The sequence below is a fragment of the Delphinapterus leucas genome, chromosome 5 (assembly GCF_059928025.1).
Source record: "Delphinapterus leucas isolate spDelLeu-1000000601 "Yukka" chromosome 5, BTC_Dleu_Yukka2, whole genome shotgun sequence".
Taxonomy (NCBI): domain Eukaryota; kingdom Metazoa; phylum Chordata; class Mammalia; order Artiodactyla; family Monodontidae; genus Delphinapterus; species Delphinapterus leucas.
Window position 1 is genome coordinate 128,863,126 of NC_143133.1, and position 23,454 is coordinate 128,886,579.

Consider the following 23,454-nt stretch of genomic DNA (forward strand, 5'->3'; position numbering starts at 1 on the left):
ATCTTGCATGCCTCTCTTACCTTGACCAGTATGGCACCTCTTTTGCCTCTCATGTAAAGTCAGTTATCCATCTTATGAGTTCTTTCTACAGAATTCATGTGATTTATCCTTCACTACATAAATTCAAGACCTGTTCGTCTCAGCTGGATTATTATTAACAGAGTCCATTTATGTATAATGAGTCTCCTTCCCATCCTAGCACCTTCTTGTTAGACTTCCAGATGAATCTGGCACTAGTTTTCTCAAGCTTTTCATTCTCCTTAAGAACCTACCATAGTAGGTTTCTTTCTTTGCTCTTTAAAACCCCTTGCTTTTGCCGCTGGTATCTATCTCTGTGCTCATCACACAGACCCACGTTAGATGCCCTTTCCTTCCTCTGTTGTCCTAATCAATGACTTCTGTATGAGTCAGCTCAACACCAGCCTCCTTGCAGCTCTAGCTGCAGTCACTTCTGTCCATCCCATCTTTTCCCGTCTTCTAATTTTAGAATTTTCTCAACTACTAAGGGCACACATTTCAAATTTGATTATACAGTTGAGTGTATTGTATTTTCGAATTGAGGGATTAAGACTCAAGTGCCTTCAGGGGCCATGGGGTAATCGTAAACCGTGAAGCTGGCAGAATGACGAACAGTAGGTATTAAGTGTTTGTGTTGATTGCTAGCAACAGTAATTCCCACCTCGTACAGGTACATGGCCTTTCAAATCACTCTGCAGGTGAGACAAAATGGTCAAACGGTATACCTTCACAAGATGTGCACCTGATGCCCTTAATATTTTTACATATACTTTATAGTTCAAGTGATACACCATTTCCCGTATCTCTCCTTAGCCATGATTCCTAGAATATTAATAGGTACACACTGTGCATTGTATAAGTGCTAGTGAAATTAAAAAGTTAATTATGGCTTTAGCAAGCTTGTTGGGAAAATGACTAAAACTTTTCAAAAGAAAATCCAGTATAAAATAAATAAGCCACGAGGATATATTGTAGCGCACAGGGAATATAGCCAATATTTCCTAATAACTCTAAATGGAGTATAACCTTTAAAATCGTGAAGCACTCTTGTACACCTGAAACTTATATAATGTTGTAAATCAACTTTACCTCAATTTAAAAAAAAAAAGAAAATGTAGCTCCTCTGCTGTTTCCCGTCTGGGGGATTACCATGGATGTCCATTGCTTCCGATTCCCAAGTCAGCCCTCTTGCCCAGTTCATCGTGGGCTGGGCCCTGCTTTTCTCCTGCCGTGGAGAGTGGTGTAGTGGATCTGCTTTGGCTTCCGGGGGAGGAGGGAAGGATAGCAAGCCGTCTAGCCTCAGCCAGGGGGCATGCTGAGGGTTAACATGGAAGCTGTAAAGGGGGCTAGAAGGAGGGGTAGCAGGCAAGCTAGGGAGGAAGCAACAGAAATGCCGGTCAACCACTGTGGCTTGAAAATGACCCATGGAGGGCTTCCGTGGCGGCGCAGTGGTTGAGAGTCTGCCTGCCGATGCAGGGGACGCGGGTTCGTGCCCCGGTCCGGGACATGCCGCGGAACGGCTGGGCCCGTGAGCCATGGCCACTGAGCCTGCGCGTCCGGAGCCTGCGCTTCGCAAGGGGGAGAAGCCACAGCAGTGAGAGGCACGCGTACCGCAAAAAAAAACAAAACGGAAAAATGACCCATGGAATTGGGGTGTCTAAACTTTGGGTTTGCATCAAAGAATGATGAGACCAATACTCAGTACCTGAAATAAAAAGACCGCTGAATTTTCGGTTATTGTGGTAAGGGAAGGCTGCGCTGGGCAGGAAGGCTTTGTGAGCAGAGCGGACTGCTGTCTCCTGCAGGAAGAGTGGAATTGGGATTGGTGGGCTTTCAGGAGGTGCTGACACCATCTGAAGGAGAGCGGTTATTCAGATAAGGTGCTTATCGACTGCTTGGCGCTCAGAGACATGTTTATTAGAGCACTGCTCATTGGCCAGAAGTGATGGGTTGTCATTTATGGGCTGGCTTGCAAAACCAGGCGGTTTACTGAGGCAAGGTGACGATTGAACAGGTTTAAGTTAGTTATTTTGGCTATTGGTTTCCATGGCTACAAAGAAATTGATCTTTTCCTAGGACTGTGGTCATTTTTATTTTCCTGAAGTGGGATGGGAAGGTATCTAGAATTCAGAGCAGAGATGAGATTTAAACAGATTTAAACTGGACCCTTTTCAGGGAAATCTTTCAGAAAATACTTAGGAGAAGGTAAGAATAGGCCTGACCCCACAGAATGGGGCTGTTTTAACGAAGCAGATTCACAAACCAAAGAAAGAGTTAGTTCCTCCTGTCTTCTAAGGAACCAAAGCCCATAGACTCGTCTTTCTCTGGTTATATGAGGACTCTAATGCCCAGTAATGTTACTGAATAGTCTAGAGCAAGGGTCAGTAAGCTTTATAAAGGATCAGGTGGTAAATATTTTAGGCTTTCGGGCCATGGGTTCTGTCTGTTGGCAGCTACTCATCTCTTCCCTGGTACTGCCACAGTAGCCATATGCATCACGTAAACAGATGGGTGTGACCAGACGTCATCTAGGGTAGCTGTGTTTGGCACACAGGCTAGTTTGCTGACCCTGGACTAGAACAAGGAATCTTTCAGGTGCATCTACCGTGAGGGATTCAAACACCAAAGCATCGGAACTCTTCTGACTGAGAGAGAGTATATAAATGCTAAGTAGTTGCTGACCAGCTGACTTCTGATATCCTGTCTGATTGGATGTCATTGATTCTGGGCCAGGTTGGGATTCTCATTGAGAAATAGCTGGGATAGGGCAGGAGCTGGAGTAAAGACTGTGACTGAGTTTGGACCAAAAAAAAGCCTCCACTGTCCCATTTCTAATGGGCCTCAGGTGGTTCATTCTATAGTTGCCACCCACTGCCACTACCCGCCCTGATACTCGCTGGTGCCTGCTACATGGCTAACAGTATTATATCTAAAGGTACTGCCAACTGTTCTCCTGGCAACTGTTATATCTACTCCAGCTAAAGAGATTTTTTTCCCTTTGAGAGCTCTGCCAGCTGGCATCAGAGGGCTTGGCTTTGAAGCATTTTTTAGCTTTTCTGGAGGCTAGAGGGTAAACCTGGTCCTTTTAGCTTCCTTTGTCAGGCTTCCCCAGGTCAAAGGGTGCTTTTGAATGACAGTGTCTTAGGGACCTTGACCACCCATTGTGAAGTAACCTTGGCACCTTCCTCCAGGGTGCCCAGGGATCTTCTTGAAAATAGGACATCCTTTGTCCTGCCATGGTATTTCAGCATTTCTGGAAGTAGTCATCAAATTAGCCCACCATAGCAGACTATTCAGAAAAGCGCTTTTTAAAATTCCTTGATTATCCTTTCTGGGGGAAAAGCAATAACTCATATAAGCAAATCTCTTGGCTATGGCTTGTATGTCTTAAGGTTCTTTGTAAATCAGTACTCAGGGATGTACATGTGTGACAGTTCAGAGACCTTTCTGGAATTAATTGGACTCTACTATCACTTTCATCCATTTGAGGGTCAGGAAAATATAATATTTCAGACTCCAATTATAGATACATTCCATGGAGAAACAAACTTCGTTTGTAGTGAAGAGAGTCTTCTGGTGCTTTTTGTAAAATGGCCTATTCAGGGTTTCTTTTTTGCACGTGAAATCTAGCCATCACAGAAAAATAACTAAGGATAAAAATTTGTTAGGTACAGTACTAATTTTACTTTATAATGGTGTATAAAAAGTTATGGAGATTAGAACTAGATTTTTTTTTCCTCCTTATGTCATCTTTATATAGTAATATCCAAATTAGAAATAAGATAAACATATCTATTAGAAACAATAACAAGAGGTATAATTTTTTGGTTCTCTAACTTGATGTGACATTACTGAATGTTTTTGAAATTCATCGTTAAGACTTGATTAGAAAGAAGAGCAACACAATCTTGAAAGAGATGGATAATGAAAAACTATCTTTGTTAGATATTTAAATGAATATTATAGTTATAGTTGTTCAAATATTATGAAAGTGATATAAAACTAGGAAAAAAGACTAGATAGAATATTTTAGCCTGAAAAATACCCTGGTGTGTGCATGTGTGTGTATGTATGAATTTAATATATAGTATGGATAGTGTCACAAGTGGGAAATGAAAAATGTGCTCAATAAATGGGGCTGGGTCCTTTTGTTGAGTATATGAGTTAGGCTAAAGACAAAGTTGTTTTATATACATACACATATAGGCCCTTCAAATATAGTAGCTTATTGGGAGATTTATTTCATTGCCACATAAAAGTTTACTTGGTCTAGGCTTGTAGGACGCTGTACTCCTCAAGGTCATTCAGAGGTCTAGGTTCCTTCCATCTAGTTACTCCATCATCCTCTGGGACATTGTCCCTCTTCTGCATAGTTGAAGCTAGGTTTCCGGTGCATCCTCATTCCAGCTTGTGATGAAGGGCAAGGAGAGTAAATGTGGGGCAAGGGATTTCCTATTAAGCACATGACACAGAATACTATTGCACATATATTATTGGTACACATTCTGTAATGCAAATCTGGTCACATGGCCCTGTCTGCCTGTGTGAAAGGTTGGGAAATGTAGCCTCCAGCTGGATAACCGTGGGCTCAGACAACTAAGGGAGAGAAAGAGCTCTAATGTTATCAGAAAGAGAGATTCCATACTGGAGAGTGTTAACAGTCTGGGCCACAGTAGTTTTATGAAAATAAAGCATCAAGTTAGATCCTCATCTTTTACTATATTTTGAATAATTCCAGATGGATGTATGGTCAAACCATATGATAAGCATCGAAAGTTGTTAGCATAGCACCTGGCAAATGGTAATAAAAATAAATGCCTTTTATGGATTATATCATTTGATCTTTACAATGACCCTATAAAAGAGACTGCAACTGACAGGACCGCAGTTGGTAAATGGACAAAGAAAATGGATCAAAGACAGTTCACAGAACAGAAAATACCAATGACTAATAAGGATTTTCATATCTTTAATGTTATGATAAAAAAAGAGGTGTAAGTTTTAAGATGAGAAATCATTTTCACTAATTAACTTAGGAAATCTTTTACAAAATATTCAGACTTGGGTAGGGTGGGTTGTAGAATAGAAACCGCCGAAGCCAGTGTATGTCAGGAGCCTTAGCACATGTTCATATTCTGTGATCCAGAAATTTCACTTTCAGGAGTCTTTACTAGGAAAGAAAATTAGAATGAGGACAAAGCATTACTTAAAATCATGCATACATAAAATCAGAAACCGTGTAAATGTCTAAAAATGGGAGAATGACTAAATGGTTATATATACAGAATGTAGTACTACACATGATTAAAATTGTTTATGATGCTGACAATATGGGATCTGGCCTCTGATGCAATGTTAAGTGAAAAAAATTACGATTTAAAATGATCAGAAATTAGATTTAACTTATGTTTTTTTAAAAGCATAGAAAAGATCCTGGAAGTAGATATGTTAAATGTTTCTGGGTGACCTCTGGTATTCTTTTACCACATCTTGGCTTCTTTATTAGCGTCTCTACACTTACTAATGAAAAAAGTTTATTTACTTATTCCTCCCTCTCCCCATTGGATGATCCGGGAATGAAGGTACATACATTGTCAGTAAGGTGTATAGCATAGCACCTGGCCCAGTGTAGGTAATACATATTGATTGGGTGATGTTGGATGATGGGCCTCGAGGTGACCTAATCTTTTTCTTTTTCACCATGGACCAGCAATATTTATATAAACAGAAAAAGACAAATTTAAGTATGAGAAACAGTTTTATTTTATGATTTTCTTTAGTAATCAGCCTAGTTTTCTAATAGGTGAACGAGAAGCAGAAGTGATAAAAATCTAGATTAAGGTGGAAGTAGAAAAAATTTCCTTTTTGCAATAGAGAAGATTCTGTCCATTATCCCATGTCCATTCCCTTGTATGGCCTTGGGATTGTGTTATTCTGTCTCTTGGAAGTAGAGTCTGTGCAGGGTTACGTGTGCACGTATAGAAATAAAACGTACGCTGTCACGTTCTGTGGCGTAATACGATCTGCTATCTTGGGTCTGCTGCAGGTAGCATTGGTTGGCTATAGTTGCACAAAGAATACTAGATTTGAAGAAAAGTATTGAAATGGGAGATGATTTCGTTTTTCCCATTTCCTCCCACCTCGTCCCCTTAAGATATAACATTATTAATATGTTTTGTGATTGGGGACAATTTAAGTCTTTTAAAGTTGGGTCAAGTGAAACTTCCCACGTAATATTCGTCAGCATTCTCTTAAATGTGCCAGTGAAAAAGATTTGACAGAAAAAGTGGTGTTAAAAAAATAGGATACTTTCCTTCTGCCTTGAATGAAATGGATATTTTAGCTATCCGTTTAAATGTTTGGAAATTGTTAAATCAGATTTTCTAATGACACAGCATATGGAGTAGAAAATTCTGGAAAGGTCAGCTGGAGGCTAATTTTCCAGACAGTAAATCACATACGTAGAATTGTGGCTGTCTAGAAACATGTTTTATGTTTATCACCAGTGTATGTAACATAATTTGAAAACAATTAGAAGCATTCAGTAACAGCTACACAAAATAGAGCATTTCATTTAGAACAGTGCTGATAGTATAAAGGTGGAAGGAAGAAAATCCTGACAGAATGTAACTGATTTTTAGGGGGGCAATAGAAGTGAAAACTGCCTCAGAAAAGTGAGAGAGATGCCTGCAGACTTAAACCTGAGTGTAAATACGTGAATTTTTCTTGGAGATGAGTAGCCACGGGAAGCAAGTATGTTTTTGCTTTGTGCACTTAGTTAAGTCCTGTTAACGAACACCACCAGGTGATAGGCATTTTCTGAACTGAAGAAGCCTGTGTGTGGCCTCTAACAAGTCAGGTTTAAGGAAAAGATGTCAGCGACTTAAGACCCAGGTCACATGACTCGGTCTGCTTGCCAGTCCTAGACGCTCTGGATCAGATTTCAACTCCAGGCAGCCCTCCCAGCCATGTGGGTTTAGCCAAATCAGAAGCAAAACCACACTTCCGAAAATGTTGGGAGCCGCTCTCCGCTCACCGTGGGGCCTCTGGATCTGGAGCCGTGTTTCACATCGGAGCATATCGACCGAATGGAATTCTGGCGTTTTGCTGTCATTTTGATGTTTTCATCCAGTCTTCATCAGATCTACTGGGTACTTCCTGCGAGATGGGAGCTGGAGCTCTCACCATCTGTGTGAGTACAGGCCGCCTCTGTCTCCGTGGACACTGCCAGGGCCCAGGAGAGGCCTCTGCCCCCCGACTTCTGAGGAGATGTCTGTGTGACTCTGTTTTTCCTTCTTGGGAGGTGGCGGGAGATTTGTTAACTTAGATTCCTATCTATTCAAATGGACATTAAGCAGTATTTGGGGTGGCATTCCGTATTTTTGTCCACTTTCCTTTTGCAAAAAAAGGTGAAGGAAGATGCGTGCCGAGTTTATTCAGTTAAGTGAACTTGATATACTGTAGATCACTCTTGAGCGTTTTAGACTTTCTTGTTCTGAAAGAGTTAAATATAAGCTAAATTGTAGTTGTTGGAAATACCTTTTGCCTAGATTGAGAACAAATTAAAAGAACTAAAATAACCATTAATTTATTTGCTTCCGAGAATATATATAGCATTTTTCTATTTCATATTCTTGTTTTCATTTAGTAATTTCTAGAATTTTAATTTCAGCGTGGTTGCTAAAAGTAATGGTGAAAGAGCTAAGTGGATAAATGAGTGTGAATCCTTCTGGAAACTTCTGGTTATAATACAGTGGCAGCAATAAATAACACTGATATAAAATCCATGGGGAAATGTGTATATTTCTAGGGCTGAAATTCATGAATTTCAAAAGCAGTTCTGTTGGTGCTTACATGTAATCTTTTGCAGTAACCGAATATATCTTCAGTTATATAACTTACAGGATACTGTCATTAAATTTTTTATCTCAATATACAGAAAATGCATAAAGAAATCTCAAGTTGGTATTGTATTCCAAGGGGCATTTTTTTTTTTGTCCCTGGAGGTACTAAATGAGAAATATCTTATTCTGTATTATTAACTGCTCCCTAGTGTTTCATCACATTTAGATCAGATCCTATTTATTAAGTTTCAGAATGAGCTGTATTTTGTTGTAGCTATGATGGCATCCTAAAATATCTAGAAATATCTGGGTAATTTTTGACACGTAGGCCCTGAATGGCCACCAGATGGCGCATTAGCCCCACAGGTTGAATCTTAGTAAAACTGCAGGGTGACTCCCTCGTTTTCAGCTCAGAACATCTCAGCATCTTGTGTGCAAGTCTTCCCGACTCTTGTCTCTTTTCTGTTCAGCCCCGATGCTTGAGTGCTCGTAGCATCCGGGTGTGCAGCTGGTGATCTTTTTATCACTCCAAAGAGTTTCCTTCAAAATCTGACTTTTCTATGTGGAAATACTGGGTTTTTAATTTTACTTCAGATACAGGTGTGCATTCTTTCAGCTTTATAAAAGAAATACTTTAGAGCTGGAAATGTGTAAAGATTGATCTACTTGTCCTGAGATTTGCAGACATCTGATTGATTGGATCTCTACTACTTGCCCTTGGCCTACATATATTGATCTCTACCTTGACTGAAAAGCAGACTAACCCATGTATGAAATTCCATCTTTTTCCTTAATTTATATCCAAAGCATGTACAGAATTTCATTTAATGTTGACATAAAAATCATACCATTTAAGAGATCATTCACTCCAATGGATGAGTATTTCTCAATCATTCTTACCCTTCGACTCCAGCTTGGCCCTTTGATTGTGCTGTGTCCCAGTTTTACTATAGGAGGAGGCACATTTTTAGGAATCGTAGCATAATATTTCTGGAAAAAGAGCTATTGAAGAACAAAACACTTTATGTTTGTGGCAGAAAAGTGAGAACTAATTCACACATAAATGAATGCATATGGGCTCATATGCTTTCTTGAGTTTGGGACTTTTCTACTTAGACATATATGTAGTAACTTGCTGAGTATCCTGCTACTGAAGATAGCCATTCTCCAGACAAAATAATCGAGTACCAGACATTTGTAGAGTGTGTGTATGGCTGTGTGTGTTTATGGATTCTTGAAGTGGGACAGACAGGTTTAAAGATTTTCATTTCCTACTTCCATTGACTAACCAACTTTCTCTTCCTCATTCCTTTTGTTTTTTTCTCTTTCCCAAATTGCTAGTGCTGTTAGTACAACTGCAGTGGACTCACAAATTTACTTAGGTTACAAAGAAGAGGTAGGTTCTTTACTGTAACATACCTATTTTTCCTCAGTACATCACCCCCAGGCAGAACAGAAAACTTAAACTTGCCAACCGATGTTATCTTAGTCTCTTCTCGTGGATGACTCAAGCTTTCTCAGGTGAATCCTGAGTCTTTCCGATTCCCTGCCCCTCCAGCTGTTCTGTCCAAGGTGGTGTGTGGTCGTTTTGAGGAGAGGTGGGCTGAGAATGGGGCGTTTGCATATTCTGGTGGACGAAGGAAGGGGAGCCTAGAGCGCTTCTGTGTATGTTCTTATAGCATACTCTGAATGTCCTGCTGTGTGAGTGAGTTCAGGTAGCAAGTCTGTGACTGGTAAATTTGTGGATCAGTTCTCCTGGTGTTGTCGGGACCCAGCGGGCCCCCTGTCCTGACTTAGCCCCAACTCTTGCTGGTGCTGACAACAATTCCAGGGGTATCCCAGGCTTTGTAGCCTTTGTCCCTAACTTGGGCACCTCCTGGCCTTACCCTCTGGTGCCATCAGCTACCTTACACATATCTCATAGTGTAGGCAGGTCACAGTACAGAAAGGCTCACAGACCAAATCAAGATACTCTAGTTGCAGATTTATTGAATCAGCCTAAAACACAGCATGAAGCAAGGGGGAAAAAATAGGGGTAGGTTTACCTACTTAGAAGGGGTTTAAGTGGGACTGAAGGACCACACTCCCTGAATCCTGTGTTACGTAATATTCATCCTTCCTGTCTTTCTTGCCATCAACCTTCCCTGATCATGGTGCATTTCATTTTTTTTTTTTTTGGGTGTGAACTTATTAGGTGAGCTCTTTAAAACACAGTGAATCAGAGAGGTACTCTCCTGCTTTTTTTTTTTAATTTATTTTTTTATATTTATTTTTGGCTGTGTTGGTTCTTCGTGTCAGTGCGAGGGCTTTCTCTAGTTGAGGCGAGTGGGGGCCACTCTTTATCGCGGTGCGCGGGCCTCTCACTATCGCGGCCTCTCTTGTTGCGGAGCACAGGCTCCGGACGCGCAGGCTCAGTAGTTGTGGCTCACGGGCCCAGTTGCTCCACGGCATGTGGGATCTTCCCGGACCAGGGCTCGAACCCGTGTCCCCTGCATTGGCAAGCGGATTCTCAACCACTGTGCCACCAGGGAAGCCCTATGGCGCATTTCTGAAGACCAGTATTGAGCATGAGCTGGCTCAGCTGATGGAGTGCATCTGGAGCCAACACAGCTTGCTCTATCATCAGGGGCAAGTGTGCCTAGGTATAATTGTAGCTTGCTAAGACACTACTGACCAGCTATGGATTTTTATGTGCATATCTCAGGCAGAGAGCACATGGGGCCAGAATGGGTATAATCAATGGGCGACCCACTAAAGACATGAATATTTGGTGTCTCCTAAATGTCGGGTGCTTAACTTGGTTCTTCCATCTCTTCTTAATTATCGTTCGTCTCTTCTTAATTATCTATGTTGAATATATCTACCAAGCTATCCTATGTCCTTACATGTTGTCAATACTTCGTTGTATCTGTTCTCCTTATTGCTTCTCTTGTTATCAATTTAACTGAACCAAACTTTCTTTAATACAACAAACAACATGTAAGGTCAAGTTTCAAGGCCATCACAGTTATCCTTTTTGTAGTTTCTAGATTTTTGGTACCAGCTTCCTCCCACAAAGGCTATATTTAGGTTTCTTAAATGTCATGATGAATTTCTTAATTTTTTTAAATCCGTTTTTTATTGGGGTTTTAGAGGAACATGGGCCTTGTTTGGAGCTTGGAGTACCTGAGCTTAAATCCTGGTTATGTTAGTTACTACACTCTGATCTTAGACGTTATTGAGCAGTGTGCTGTCTTGATAGTAGATTTTAGGGAGTATTTGACCATCTGTTCAACTTCTTGCCGTAATTTGTCTATCTGCCTTCTAGTTGGCAGTAGTTTTGACAGAAGGGGTCATGTCTTATTTGCATTACTTGCTTCTTGCTCAGGGCTAGGCAATAGTAGTTGTTCAATAAATGTTTGCACAGAACAGCTCAGTCATTCCCTAGGTTTTGCAGTTTCACCTGCTTGTATTTTATTTTTAAAAGGATTTTTGAAGACCTTCAAGAATCTAAAGGTATGTCTGCAAAGGCATTCTATCTTTTTGATGGTGATTCTCGTGAAAATGGCACAATTTTCCATATAGCAAAAGTTAGCAGGATAATTATAAATATTTTGTACTTTTAATCATTTGAGTTTCCAACCGAATAGCACAGGAATTATTACTATAAAATTGCATATAGTCAAAAGACTGCACACCCATTCCATCTCAGATGATGTTTAGTCTGGTCAGTGCATAGCTTTCCCTCAGGTGGGCATGTAATCTGCATGGATCAAGGTAATTAACGCTGGATGTCGCAACAGACAGATCCTGAAATCTCAGTAGCTCAAGGAGGCAAAAATTAATTTGTAGATTACTCAGAGTCTGATGCAGGTTATCAGAATCTCTCTTCCATCTGGTGGCTCCAGTATCCAGGCTTCCTCCATTCTGTCATCTATTTGCTAGTTTAACATATTACCGTGTATCCCCTAGGTTACATCAGGGAAAGAAAGAAATGGAGGAGGCACACATGCTATTATCTGCCTCATTCTGGAAGTGACTCATTTCTCTTCTCATAGTTCATTGCTTTGAACTAGTCACGTGTTCCCACCTAAATGCCAAGGTAGTGGGGAAATGTGTAAACAAACACTCTCTCTGGCCATAACCTAACTTGCTCAAATCAAACAAAGAGAAGGACATATGTTCCATGATTACAGTAGCAGTCTGTCTCCCACTCCCCTACTGAATGTAAACAAGGAATTAAATACCCCAGATGCTGCTGGCAGGCATCTAATCTATGGATGGAGAGGGAAGGCAGCCTAAAGATCTGCCTTTAGTTAATTGATCAATAAATGGCAAAGTAGTGGTGACATTGACGAGCCATTGCATCTACCAACTTAGTCTTTCATTCCCCTGAACTCCTTTGTATTATTATAATGTGTTAATAAATGTCCTTTATTATTTTAGCTAGTTTGAGCTGAAATTTCAATTACTTGCAGTCCAAAACATCTTAACCGATGTACCGCATCACGCAGTGGCTTACTGTTCCGTGGTTTGGGGAAGCTTGTCATGCATTAGAATGAGGCAGGATTTGAAGGCAGGAGGCATGGCTTTGAGTCTTGGGTCAGCCAGTTCCTGGCTCTGTGACCTTGGGCAAGATGTTTAACCTCTCACTTCCTCATCTATCAAATGGGGACAATAGCAGCCTAAATTCTTTGAGATTGTTGTGAGAATCAAATCAAACACCAATGTGAAAATACACTGTAAACTATAAAGGATCATAAAACACTACCTTTGTTATATGGCTCGCTACTTGCCTTAAGGTGGTTTCCTTAATACTATATCTGTTTTAAATTAAAAAAGGAACTCTATAATCTGAATGGAATGTTTATATTATTGGATTTAGACCAAATTTTAAACAGGATTAAACATTTCATTTTGCCTTGCTTTCTTTTACAGTAAACCAATGATGAGATATTAGAAGACTAGATTAATAGTCAAAGGCATGTCTATCTTCTTCACATTTGAATTGTGTTGCAAGAAGAATTTTCATCTTTGCCATAGAGAATTCGAAAATCAAACAAATCGTCCATAACACAGTAATAGATGAGTGTTTAGAAGCTGAGTTGGGGGTAAAGTCACTTGTATCTAGGTTACTTATTCTACGGTTCATTTTTTTTGAAGCATGGTTGGTTGTGTGGATGGATTTAATTTTAATTCCTGTACAGATTTTGAGGAAGTTCTAGTGACAGTGCTGGAAAGTGCAAACCAGCATGAAGTAGCATATAAAGTGAAAGAATGAGGCAACTGAGTAGGGAAGACCATGCTAAAATGATAAGTTAGATTAATTCTGATCCATATCTTAAAGCTGACTTAGGGAAACTAAATTTCAAAGACATAGAAGAAGCTTGCGTCCAGTAGTTTGTGAAACAGAGACCATAAGAGAGCATATTTGAGCTGTTCTCTGTAACCACGAATTAGCAATGGTTTATGAAGAGGTACTGCAGCAAGCCATAGCATAATTAAGTTTATATGTTATATAATTATATAAATAACAGGAAGTTTGGAGATTTTAAAAAATTTATCATCCAAAATGAGTGGTTTATGGGAAAATAATCTATATGATATTATTTTATGACAGCTCTAAATTATTACAGCTACTCCTTTAAGACTAAGTTTGGAGAATTTAGCATATCAGATAGTAAAATGACAGGAATTAAAACAGTTTAATAATGGCTAGCTACTTGAAGGAAAATAATTGCTGAATTTCTTCCTAACTCTTTAAAACTAGAGATGGATCAAAGATATAAATATCCAAGTAAAATCATAAAAATACTAGAAGAACATGTGTGAATTTAAAAATTAATTTTGGATCAAGGAATGTGTTTCAAAGGAGACCCAAGCCGCAGGCCCTAAAGAAAAGGATGGGTAAAGTTTTCTGACAACCAAAATGTCTGCACAACCACAAGTATCATAAACAAATTAAAATGCCAAAAGAAAACTAGGACAGATATTTCCAACACACATGACTAAACAAGATTAATTTTTTTTAATATACAAAAAAATTCCTATAAATCAGTAAGAAAAACTACCCAATTAAAATTAGGCAAAGCTTATGAATAGAAGGTTCACACACAAATAAGAAACGTAAGTGCTAACACACAAAATTGCTCAATCTCATCCATAGTTAAATTTTGGCAAAATTTAAAATTTTTTCATGCTCAGGGATGATAGAATGGGAAACAGGCACTGTCACGTGCTCTCAATCAAGCTGTAAACCATGAAGCATTTTTGTAGGGCAACGTGGTAATATGTATCCAAATTTATAATTTATATAGTAACAAGTAAAATGAAAATTTATTTTGCTTTCATATATAAGTCTAGTGTCAAGAGACTACTCATTTAACTCTTGGAATTAGCGTAAAAAAAGTATGATTTATAAACCTGTTGATCTAGCAATCTCACCTCTAGGAACTTATCTTACAGGTGTGTGTACAATTAACGTAGAAATGTTTGCAAGAATGCTTATTGCTGAAATATTTGTAATATCAAGAACTATAAATAACCTAAACATCAGTAAATAAGATTGGTTAAGTCAATTATAGTGTCTTTATAATGTAATATTAACAGGTATATGTGCTACTATGGAAAGACCTCCGAAATAGATTAAGTAGCAAAAGCAAGTGTAAGTATACAAATAGTTACATTTGCCTTTTTCAGAAGAGTATGCATATATATGCTTAATTATGCATACAAAATTTCTGCAAGAAAATATAAGAACTGTTGGAGCTGGGATAAGAAGACTTTTCAGGTTAAACTCCTGTATGTTGTTTGGGTTTTGATCAAGTGCATGTGTTACTTTTATTACATTTAAATTATTAAAAATAAAAGTTGCTCAAAGAGTAGGGAATGGTAGCTCTGTCTGGAAGAAACAGATTGGTTTATAATCATAAAGGCAATGATTATTAAATTTGAATGTGTACAGTACTCTTACAGATATATATTGAAATATATAAATTACTTGAGAAATTGTCTCATATGTGAAAGGAAGTGTACTTTCCCTGTAAATTTCATAAAGCAAACCTAGAGCTGGGTAGAAGGAAATGATGCAGTGTCAAACCAGTAGAAAGAAGCATCTAAAGATTGTCTAAAAATTGAGCTGGTTGCCTTATGAGGTGGTCAGTGCCCCATCACTAAAAGAAAAGGAAAGCTGAGTGGTCATGGGTCGACTAGTCATAGGCGTTCCACGATGGAATTAGAGTTAATGAGGTGAGATACCCTAGAAGTGTTCAAGGATTCTGTGAGCCATTGCGTATGTCCCAGAATTTGTAGTTCTCAGCCAATTATACGTTTTCATTTGTTAGGCTGTTGGGAATTTAGCATAAACACTCCCCTCCCCTCATCCTCCCTTCATTAGGGCCTCCTTTGTGAGAACGATGGGATGATTAGCCTAAGCTGAAGGCAAGATTCCATGATTTTGAGAATACAAAACTAGGTCCCTAGGGATGGGGTGAGGGTAACTAACGTTTGAATTAGTCTCATTCGCTGTAAAAACAGATTTTCTAAATGAAGGAATTAGAGAGTATTACTACAGGCTTGCTAAATTTTTACTCCATTTCACTGTATGAAAAATGTATGTCACTTAAAATTATAGAGTGGAACTCAGTCAAATAGTGTTCATTCTAGGAAAAGTGTAGAGAGTAGAAAAGGTATGCTGGAAGTAAAAGAGTTCAAAGAGAATTTTGATATAAAATCGTCTTAGCAATTAATTTACTTTTGGTCTTAATTTCCAGCCATTCTTTTAATACTGAAGAAACTAGTTTTAGTCAAAATGTAAATAAATCATCTCATAGAAATGTTTATTTCTGTGGTTTACACTGTAAGTAAATCACATCAGCCTGCAAGTACTTACATGCAGCATTAGTTTTAAGCACATTTGGCTTTTCTGAAGCTATACATTTTAGAATCTTTTGTTTTAACACTCTGGTTCTTCTTACTGTATTAGGTCATTGACCTTAAATGAGTCTTTCTAACTTTAAAAAACGTCCTTCTGTTTCTGACTTCACATTTTGCTAAACTTGTTGAGAACCAATGGCCTTTCCAAGAGTATTTTTCAAATTTGATGACAGCCTCTCTTCCATTTAAATCCTCCTCGACTCTATTAAGACTGCCGGCAATGATGAACAGAAGGTTCAACATTAGTGGCATTAAGAGCTTGTACCCCTTTTCCCAAAATAACCAAGGGATTCTAAGCACACGGATGTTTCTGTGCTTTCAGGTTTTTATACATTGGTATAGCAGCAGTCACTTAATAGGGAGCCACCCCAGAATTTACCTATTTCATCTAGAATTATTGAAGATGGACAAAGTGTGCAGTTATAATGAAGAATGTGGAATGTTTCTAAAAGCAAATTATTATTCAGTGTATTCTTTCTACTGATGGTCTGGCAGGAAATTACCAAGCACTAGCTGACTTTCTGTTTTTTTAAACCGGTCTTTGAGATGTAATTTACATACCATAAAATACGCATTGAAAATGTACAATATAATTTTTAGTAAATTTACCAGTTGTGCAAACAGCACTACAGTGTAGTTCTAGAACATTCTGTCACTTCAGTAAGATCCCTTGTGCCCATTTACAGTTAGTTCCCACTTGCACCACCACCCCCAACCATAGACAACCACAAATTTACTTTATATTTCTATACATTTGCCTTTTTTTGGACTTTTGCTATAAATGGACTCATACAATATATGTTCTGTGGCGACTGGCTTCTTTACTAGCATAATATTTTTGAGGTTCATCAAAAATATGTATCAGTTTTCATTCCTTTTTATTATAATAGAGTACCATTCTTTTATATGCTGTATCACATTTTATCCATTCACTAGTTGATGGACATTTGGTTGGTTTTCAATTTTGACTATTGTGGATAATGCTGCTATGAACATTCATATCCAAGTCTTTGTGTGAACTTGTATCTTCATTTCTCTTAGGTAGGTACCTAGGAGTGGAATTGCCGGATCATAGGGTAAATTTATGTTTAACATTTTTAAAACTGCCGAACTGTTGTCCAAAATGATTGCACCTCTTTACATCCCCATTATCAATGTATGAGAGTTCCAGGTTCTCCATATCCTTGCCAGCCGATGGTCTTGTCTGACCTTTTTTTTTTTTTTTTTATTTTACTGTAGCCCATCTAGTGAATTTGTAGTGCTATCTCAGTTTCTGAAAGACTAATGATGTTGGGCTTATTTTCATATGCATATTATCCATTTGTATATCATCTTTGGTTAAAATGTTCATATCTTTTGCCCATTTCTTTATTAAGTTGTTTGTTCTTATTGAGTTGTAGGGTTTTTTTTAAATATATTCTGGATGTAAGTTCATTTTCAGAATCATGAACCGCTGGGTGTGGGGTTTTGTCCTGTCTTCTAAATCGGTTCAGCCAAAACCCAAGCTGCTGGTTTTCAGGGCTCTACCAGCGCAGCCTGGAGGGCGGAGGGACTGGAAGCAGGCCCAGGCAGCGTGCCACAAACTCACACGATTCTCAACTAAACTTCATGAGTTTTTCATCAATAAGTGTTTCTCAATGTTTTTTGCCTTCAGTCAGTTTCCAAAGCTCTGAAACGGTCGTTTTGACAATTTTGTCCAGTCTCTGTATTGTTTTTTGAGGAGAGGATTTGCAGATCTTTTATTCTACCGTCACTGGAAGTCAGCAGTAGGCCCTGAGTTCTTTTATATAGAGAATGTAGCTTTTTATAATAACCTTTTAATTTTTCTTGGTATAATAGTGATATATGTCTAACATATAAAATTATGAAATACAAATAAGTAAAGAGGAGAAAATAAGAATCATCTAAGGTTCCATAACCCAGAAACATGTACCATATTTGCTTATGTCCTATAGTTCTTTCTATGAGCATATAAAGTTATAAAAAGAGATTATACTTGACCTTAATTTCATAGCATTCTTTTTTTCCCCAATTAACAGTATATTGTGACTATCTTGAGTTCCCATTTGCATAAGACACGAGTCATGCACACTGTTACCTCCCCTTCTCCCCTGTTTGGAGACCTGGCTAGAGGGAGGACGGCCTAGAGAGAGGATGAGTACTGCGTTTCTTGGGCGTTGCCAAATTGCCCTCCAGATATGAACCACTTTACATTCCACCTCTTTTCTTCTTACCAACATTTTCTTTTAAGGAAAATTTCCATGAGTAGAAGGGATGACAAATGGTATCACATTATTATTTTTGCCTGTCTTTGATTACTAGGAACTTCACCACCTTCTGAGAAAATCTATTCCATCTTTAGAAGTGACCATTATTTCTTTATACGCCTTAAAATCTGTCTCCAGATAAATACTGTTCACTTTCTGGTTTTGTCCTCTGAATCACATGGCAGCTTTTCTAAAATCTGGAAATGTTTTAACCCGAGTCTTCTCTTTTGAGTGTAATTGTTCCAGGTTCTTAATTCCATCCTCGCATAACATGGTTATACTTTAAAATTTTTACTTTATTTTATTTTTACTTAATTTTCTTAAATTAAACTTTTGAATTCCCTTTTAAAATTTCTTTGCCAGTCCTTTCATCAGAGTCTCCTCAGTCATCTATCAATTGGTTAAAATTTGTGCGCTGGTAGTTTTCTCAAGGAAGCTTCATGCGTACAGTATTCTCTTAGCCTATTATTCAAACTGTAGCTTTTACAGTTGGAGGACAGCTTGATTGGCTATTAAATCCGGCTCATGTGTTCTTAACTATCTTGTGAGCCTTATTCCATTGTCTTCCTATGTTAAATACTGCAGTCAGTAAATTTGAGGCCACTCATGTTTTCTTTCCTCATTATGACATACTTTTTGCCTGGCAGCCCAAAGGATTATTTCTTTATTGGTAGTCTAATAATTTCCCTAGAATGTATCTTTGTGTAGACTGTTCTGGGTATGTTGTGCCATTTCAATTTGTAGATTCAAGGCTTCTATTTAAAGAAAGTTTTTGTGAATTACATCTTTACGTATTCTACTTCACTGAATATTCTACTCCAAGATATTATTTGGTTTTCTTCTTTGGGGACTTCAGTAACACATATATTGGAGCTCACTTAACTGCTTTCTGTAGCTATCACCTCCTTGTGATTTTTAAAAATGTTTGATTGTGTCTACTTTCTCCTTTATGTCTTCCATGTCCCTTACTTGGGCTGTCCGTGGTTTCTGTTCTCCTTTGTGCTCATCAGAATTGAGTCTTCCCTTCTGAAATGTTCTGTCTTTTCCTTTCCTTCCATTGCTGATTTCTGCCGGTCTCCATTTCACTTTCTCCTTTTGACTGATTATCTCTTCCCTATATTTCTGTATTTCTGCTTTGTGGTATCCTTTCATCGTTGTGATCGATTCATTAACTTTTTAAAAAGTTGTGGCAAAATATATGTAACGTAAAATTTACCACTGTAGCTATTTTTAGGCTTACAGTTTAGTGGCATTCGTACATTCACAGTGTTGTGTGACAATTACCATTATCCATCTCCAGAACTTCTTCCTCATCTCCAACTCTGTACCCGTTAAAAAATAACTCCCCATTCCCCCCCTCCCTCCAGCCCCTGGAACCATTGTTCTGCCTTCTGTCTCTATGAGTTTGCCTATTCTAGGTATCTCATATAAATAGAATCATACAATTTTGGGGTTTTTTGTGTATCTGGCTTGTTTTACTTTGCATAATATTTTCAAGGTTCATCTGTTATTTCATGTTATGAGAATTTCATTCTGTTATGAGAATGAATAGTGTTATGTTGTGTGTGTATATATATATATATACCACATTTTGTTTATTCATCTGTTGATGGGCACCTGGGTTGTTTCTACTTTTTGACTACTGTGAATAAAGCTGCTATGAACATTGGTGTACAGATACCTTTTTTAGTTCCTAATTTTAGGGTACATACTCAGAAGTGTAATTGATGGATCATATGGTCATTCTATTTTTAAACTTTTTGAGGAACCACCTGTTTGCCAGTGCTGTATCATTTTACATCATCACCAGCAATGGATAAGGGTTCCAATTTTTCCACATCCTATCCAGCACTTTCTGATTTTTTTTTTTATAATAACTATCTTAATGGGTGTGAAGTGTATCTAATTGTGGTTCTGATTTGCATATCCTTAATGACTAGTGAAATTGAGCATCTTTTTGTGTGCTTATTAGCCATTCGTATATCTTCTTTGGAGAAGCGTCTATTCATTTTTGAAATGGGTTTTGTTGTTGTAGTTATTGAGTTGTAGGAGTTCTTAAACATATTCTGGATATTAAACCTATATCAGGCATATGACTTGCAAATACTTTCTCCTATTCTATGGATTGTCTTTTCACTCTGTTGATAATCTCTGTTGATGCACAAAAGTTTTTCATTTTAATGAAATACAGTTTATCTTTGTCATTGTGGCATGTGTTTTTGGTGTCATTTCCTTCTTAACTTTTGTTAGTTATTTTTGTTAGGTTAAGTTACAGTTTTCATTTGTTTCTTGGCAGCATTTTTCTAATGAGTTACTTCAAGAAAGTTGTGGTGCTCTTTTATACTTTAAAAAAAATACTGTCTCTGTCTAGTTGCTGGCTGTGTTCCTTTTTTCTTACTCACATTTCAATGAGATGGCTTTTTGTGGTATCAGTATCAAGAGAGGTTCCTGTGAGGTATAGTGATGAGAGGCCAACGTAGCTTTTCAAGTTTTACAGCCCTGGAACTCCCTGCTCTGTTGCTACCAAAGGACTATTCTCTTAAGTGTGGCCCTTCTGTTTGCCCATCTCTCCTTCTTCTCTCAGAAGCTCACCCGGGTCAGGAACGCTCTACTGCCTTTTCTTCAAAAACTTGCCCTCCCAGGTCATGAACTCGCTATTAGGTGGTGGATTTTTCTGGTGCTTCCTGATATCTGCCTCTTGGGGTCCCTTGTAGGTACTTTTTGTACCTTCTTTCTCTTCTTCCTCTAAGCAGTTGAGCCCTGTTCAGCTCCCTGTCAAAGTGTGCTCTATCTTTAAAGTAATAAATACTTGTAGGAGATTTTAAAGAACATCCACTGCTGGGCCCCTACTGACCCTCTCCAGACCCCTCATGGTGCTGGTGTGACGTCTGCCGTAAGTGTCCTGCCCCGTCTTTACCTTTAGCAGCCGTAATACACAAATTGGAGTTCATAGCTTTTCTGTCTTCTATTGATTTACTTTCATCTTCTTAATCTGTATGGTTTCAAAAAGAAAGGTGATAAGATTCACAAGGTTTTTATTGGATTTGTTTTTAATACTTTCTTTAACCTTTCAATAATACCAGGTAACATAAAGACTCTTTAATAAATATTTTCTAATCTAAGTGGTGGAAATTAGTTGAACTTATTTGTGAGATAGTCAGTGATCCGAGATATTTTAAGTATATGTTTATTTGGATAGAGAAATCGGTTCTGCTTTTACATCTTAATTAAACCTAACTTTTCTATGCATGTCTAAAGATTCTTAGATCTTAACTTTTCAGATCATAGACCTCTGAGAATATGTTTTCTTAGAGTGAATCAGCTATACATATATCCCCATATCTCCTCCCTCTTGCCTCTCCCTCCCACCCTCCCTATCCCACCCCTCTAGGTGGTCACAAAGCACCGAGCTGATTTCCCTGTGCTTTGCGGCTGCTTCCCACTAGCTATCTATTTTACGTTTGGTAGTGTATATATGTCCATGCCACTCTCTCACTTCATCCCAGCTTACCCTTCCCTCTCCCCGTGTCCTCAAGTCCATTCTCTACATCTGCGTCTTTATTCCTGTCCTACCCCTAGGTTCTTCATGACATTTTTTTTCTTAGATTCCATATATATATGTTAGCATACGGTATTTGTCTTTCTCTTTCTGACTTACTTCGCGCTGTATGACAGACTCTAGGTCCATCCACCTCACTAGAAATAACTCAATTTCGTTTCTTTTTATGGCTGAGTAATATTCCATTGTATATATGTACCACATCTTCTTTATCCATTCATCTGTCCATGGACACTTAGGTTGCTTCCACATCCTGGCTATTGTAAACAGAGCTGCAATGAACATTGTGGTACGTTTCATGTAGTTTTAAGGACTCATGATCCTTGGATTTCAGGTTAAGAAACATTCTTTGGAGCTACAATACACACTGATAATATATGCTCTAAAGCATAACTAGTAAGGATAACTAATAAGAAATCCAGAAAATTCTTTGGGCTTTTAAAATTAATGAGCTAGATTTGGAAAAATTGAGTTACAGAAAGTTTCTGATTTTCTTGACTTCACAATACATTTAGTAAATACTTGTTGACATTCTAACAGAGCATTATTTGAAACTGTGATTTTTTTTCATCTCATGTAAAAGAAACCCATAGATAGGTATTCCAGGTGGATTCTGTGATGTCATCATGATGCAAATCTCTCTCTCTCTTTTTTTTTTTTCTATTTTGTTGTCCTTAGAGCTTAGCTTCTAGCTTCTGGATTGCTGCGTGGTCACAGGATGGCTATCAGGCATTGCAGCTGTGATCTAAGCAGAAAACAGGGGTATTGGAAAAAGACTGAGTTGGCCTCCCTTTTAAGGAGTCTTTCTGGTGGTCCTGTTAACAACTTCTGTTTATATCTCATTGGCCAAACTTAGATATGTGATCATCCATGTCTACAAAGATATGCTGCTACAGAGAAGATGGGGTATATTTTAACTGGGCAGTTTGCTCCCCACCCTCTCCAACAAAATCAGAGTTCTGTCAAGAGAAAAGAGAGAAATTACCCATCGATAGGCAACTGTAAGCTCTGTCACAGTGTCCTTTTAAAGAATTGGTTACCACAGAGAAATTCTTAGTGTTTGTCAGTATTGACTGTCTTCTGGTTGCATAATAGATGCTTTTACATATCTTCTACGTTATCTTATTAAACTCTCATAACACTTCAAAGTAGGTAGTGTTATTGTAGCTCAACAGATGAGGACCCAGCGTTGTTGTAGATGAAAACCTGTATAAGGTCAGCAGGCTGAATGTGAGGGGCATCTGGCTGCAGTATTGTCCTCCTGGTGATAACATAAGCTTGACTTAGCTCTTGTGGCTGGACAGAGAGCATGGGTCATCCTTCTTTAGGGGTGCATTTGCCCCCCTCCTAAGCTCACACTCGACCAAAGAGGCTGACATTCCCAGGGAAAATACCCAGTGGCATAACCGTGTGGTTTAAACCCAGGTACCCTAATTTCCGACAGGGTGCTTTCCCAGTGATGCAACCCTATCCAAGCTGATAGGATTGTCCACGTCTCTGTGTAAGAATATCCCCACAGTTGTTATTGTTAATCTTTAAATTGCAATTTGAAGAGAACATATTCCTTTCCCTCCTAATTCTGCTGTCCAAAAATGGTATTACTCTTTCTTAGGCATGGAATCTCTTTGAGAGGTCTCTATTTTTTACCCCCCTTTTCTTGTTTTTTTTGCGGTATGCGGGTCTCTCACTGTTGTGGCCTCTCCCGTTGCGGAGCACAGGCTCCGGACGCACAGGCTCAGCGGCCATGGCTCACGGGCCCAGCTGCTCCGCGGCATGTGGGATCTTCCAGGACCGGGGCACGAACCCGTGTCCTCTGCATCGGCAGGCGGACTCTCAGCCACTGCGCCACCAG

General features: G+C 38.6%; 1 protein-coding gene across 2 annotated transcripts in view; it reads left to right on the forward strand.

Annotated features, from left to right (window-relative positions):
* The window catches only part of FAM13A (family with sequence similarity 13 member A), a 354,033-nt gene that overhangs the window by 13,169 nt on the left and 317,410 nt on the right, over nt 1-23,454 (forward strand). Inside the window, exon 1 of one of the 2 annotated variants that reach the window (XM_022582319.3) lies at nt 1,771-7,210. The exons of the other annotated variant lie outside the window; for it this stretch is intronic. Coding sequence (XP_022438027.1) covers nt 7,184-7,210 — 27 coding nt within the window. The 5' untranslated portion in view covers nt 1,771-7,183. Of the gene's footprint in view, nt 1-1,770; nt 7,211-23,454 lie in introns of those variants that run through there. 2 annotated transcript variants of the gene reach the window in all.